At 28.4% G+C, this 2,215-nt stretch overlaps 1 protein-coding gene across 1 annotated transcript; it reads right to left on the reverse strand.

Moving 5' to 3' along the window:
- Positions 1 to 351: 351 nt before the first annotated feature.
- LOC106754524 (chorion class high-cysteine HCA protein 12-like) lies at positions 352 to 708 on the reverse strand. The gene has a single exon (XM_014636542.1). The coding sequence runs from the start codon at positions 706 to 708 to the stop codon at positions 352 to 354; it is 357 nt and encodes a 118-aa protein (XP_014492028.1).
- Between the last annotated feature and the right edge of the window lie 1,507 nt (positions 709 to 2,215).

The following is a 2,215-nucleotide window of genomic DNA, read 5'->3' on the forward strand; positions in this document are numbered from 1 at the left end:
TGCCACAATATATTAATTTAATTTTTTAATTTAAAAAATTAAAAAATCTATATTATACACATCTTTTTTAACACGTGTCAGTGTCATCAGGCCACATCACACACTAACTGACGCCGTTTGATGGAATTGACGGAAAGGACTTATTTGGATCAAATTAACAAAAATAGGGACCTAATTGAGACGTTAAAAAAGAAAGGGACCTATTTGAAATTTTGGACGAAAATAGGAACCTATTGAGACATTAAACCTAAAATAAAACAAAAGTATAAAATACAAACCAATACAAATAACTAACAGAAAAATATACAAACTAAACAGACACATATCTCCACCACCATGAAACCACAGTAATTAGCCACCCCCACCGCATCCACCACCGCATCCACCACCGCATCCACCACCACCACATCCACCACCGCCACAGCCACTTCCTCCGCCACATCCACAGCAGCCACAGCCACCTCCTTCTCCACCAGTTCCATAAACAGAAGCAGTGTTTGCTGTTGCAGCAGGAGGGGGAGTCAAAATAACCATATTACCATCTTTAGCATCACCAACACCTCTGACTCTGTCAGAGCTAGCTTTGGAGGTATGACACTGTTGAGCATTGCTACCTGTAAAAGTTTTATCCAAACCTTTTAATCTTCCACTGCTCTTGGATTCTTTATCATCCCTTTTATTTCTTCCTCCGAAGCAACACCACCCCATGTTTTCTTTTCGACGACACTGGCCTTCACTCTCAACTTCCTATGCAATTAATATAAGGTTAAAGTCCAGCGCAACGGAAGGTATTGAAAATTTCCCCGCAATGACATCATAATTTCCTTTCACTGGCACATGTACGAATAGATGACCCAGTCAATTCATCCATTTATTACCGTGTCTACCAAAATGTAATGTAATAAATATAATATAAATTTATTTATAAAAATATATATTTTCATTTAAAAAACTGTATTAATAAAAAAATTATAATTAATTTATAAATTATAATTTAAAATTGATATCTAATTAGTAAGGACTAGTTATTTATTATGATTTTAAATTACTTTTTACATTTAAAATAGAAATTAAATTAGAAGCATTTGTAACACATACATAGATCTCACACTTTTAAAATAGATATGAAATAAATATTGTCGGCTTTGAAACAAATATTCACGGATTTGCTTTTGGTATCACCGTAAAAGATCTTTATCCAATGAACTTATTTTATTTAATGTAAGACTTTGTTTATATCCAAAATAATAATAAATAATTAAAATCTTAGTTAACTAATGTTAGAATTAATTTAAATACCAATTCATAAATCAATTATAATATTTTATTAATAATAAAGACTTTTTTAGATATCAATATTTTTTTGTTTATAAAATAATTTCTAATTTAGTAAATATAATGATTAATTATTTTTTATTTTTAAACATGATTATTTTTTAATGATTAGTATAATGAAGAAATAAATTTCACATAATCAAGATTAAATGATTTAAATTGAGTTTTACATCAATAATTTAAGACTTCATATTTTTCTCTTTAATTTTGAATTTGCACTTTGTGATTAATATTTGCATTTTTATTTTATAAAACAAATTAAAAGTCATTTTTGAATCTTGATTTAATAATTGAATACGAATTAGATTGAATTATATTTTGACTTAATTTCTATCAATGGTTTAATTGATTAAAATACATTACATATTTGCGACCACAGTTTTTAGTTGCTAAAGGTAAAGTGGTTACTAATATAGTTTGCATAGCATTAGTGACCGAAATTATGTGATGACAAAAATTAGTCACAAAATGATTTGTGACCATTTTTCATTTGGTTGCTAATTTAGCAAATGAAATTTTGGTCACTAACTAGTAGATAAAAGATTGGTCACTTTAGACATAGAGTCCAATTTAGCGATTATAGGTATATAATATATACTGAACTATTTAAGATAGTTTGATATATTCGCTATATCAACGATGATCAATCAAGTTAAAAGATTTTATTAAAGTTGGATCCAGCCAATTAGGCCAGTGTTCAGTACATTATTATTGGACCAATGATTTGGATGAATAAACAATAATAGAAGAATATTGATTAAAAATATTAATAACTGATAAGGAAGTTGTTTATGAGTAATAGAACAAATTTAAAGGTAAGTTCATTTTATTGGACCTACACCAATTTAGGGTCCAACAGATGACCTATAAATAAAAGGCT

The sequence above is a fragment of the Vigna radiata genome, unplaced genomic scaffold (assembly GCF_000741045.1).
Source record: "Vigna radiata var. radiata cultivar VC1973A unplaced genomic scaffold, Vradiata_ver6 scaffold_111, whole genome shotgun sequence".
Classification (NCBI taxonomy): Eukaryota; Viridiplantae; Streptophyta; class Magnoliopsida; order Fabales; family Fabaceae; genus Vigna; species Vigna radiata.

What these genes read in the sequence shown, in the direction of transcription:
- LOC106754524 (XM_014636542.1), bottom strand. Translation starts at nt 708, where the DNA reads ATGGGGTGGTGTTGCTTCGGAGGAAGAAATAAAAGGGATGATAAAGAA.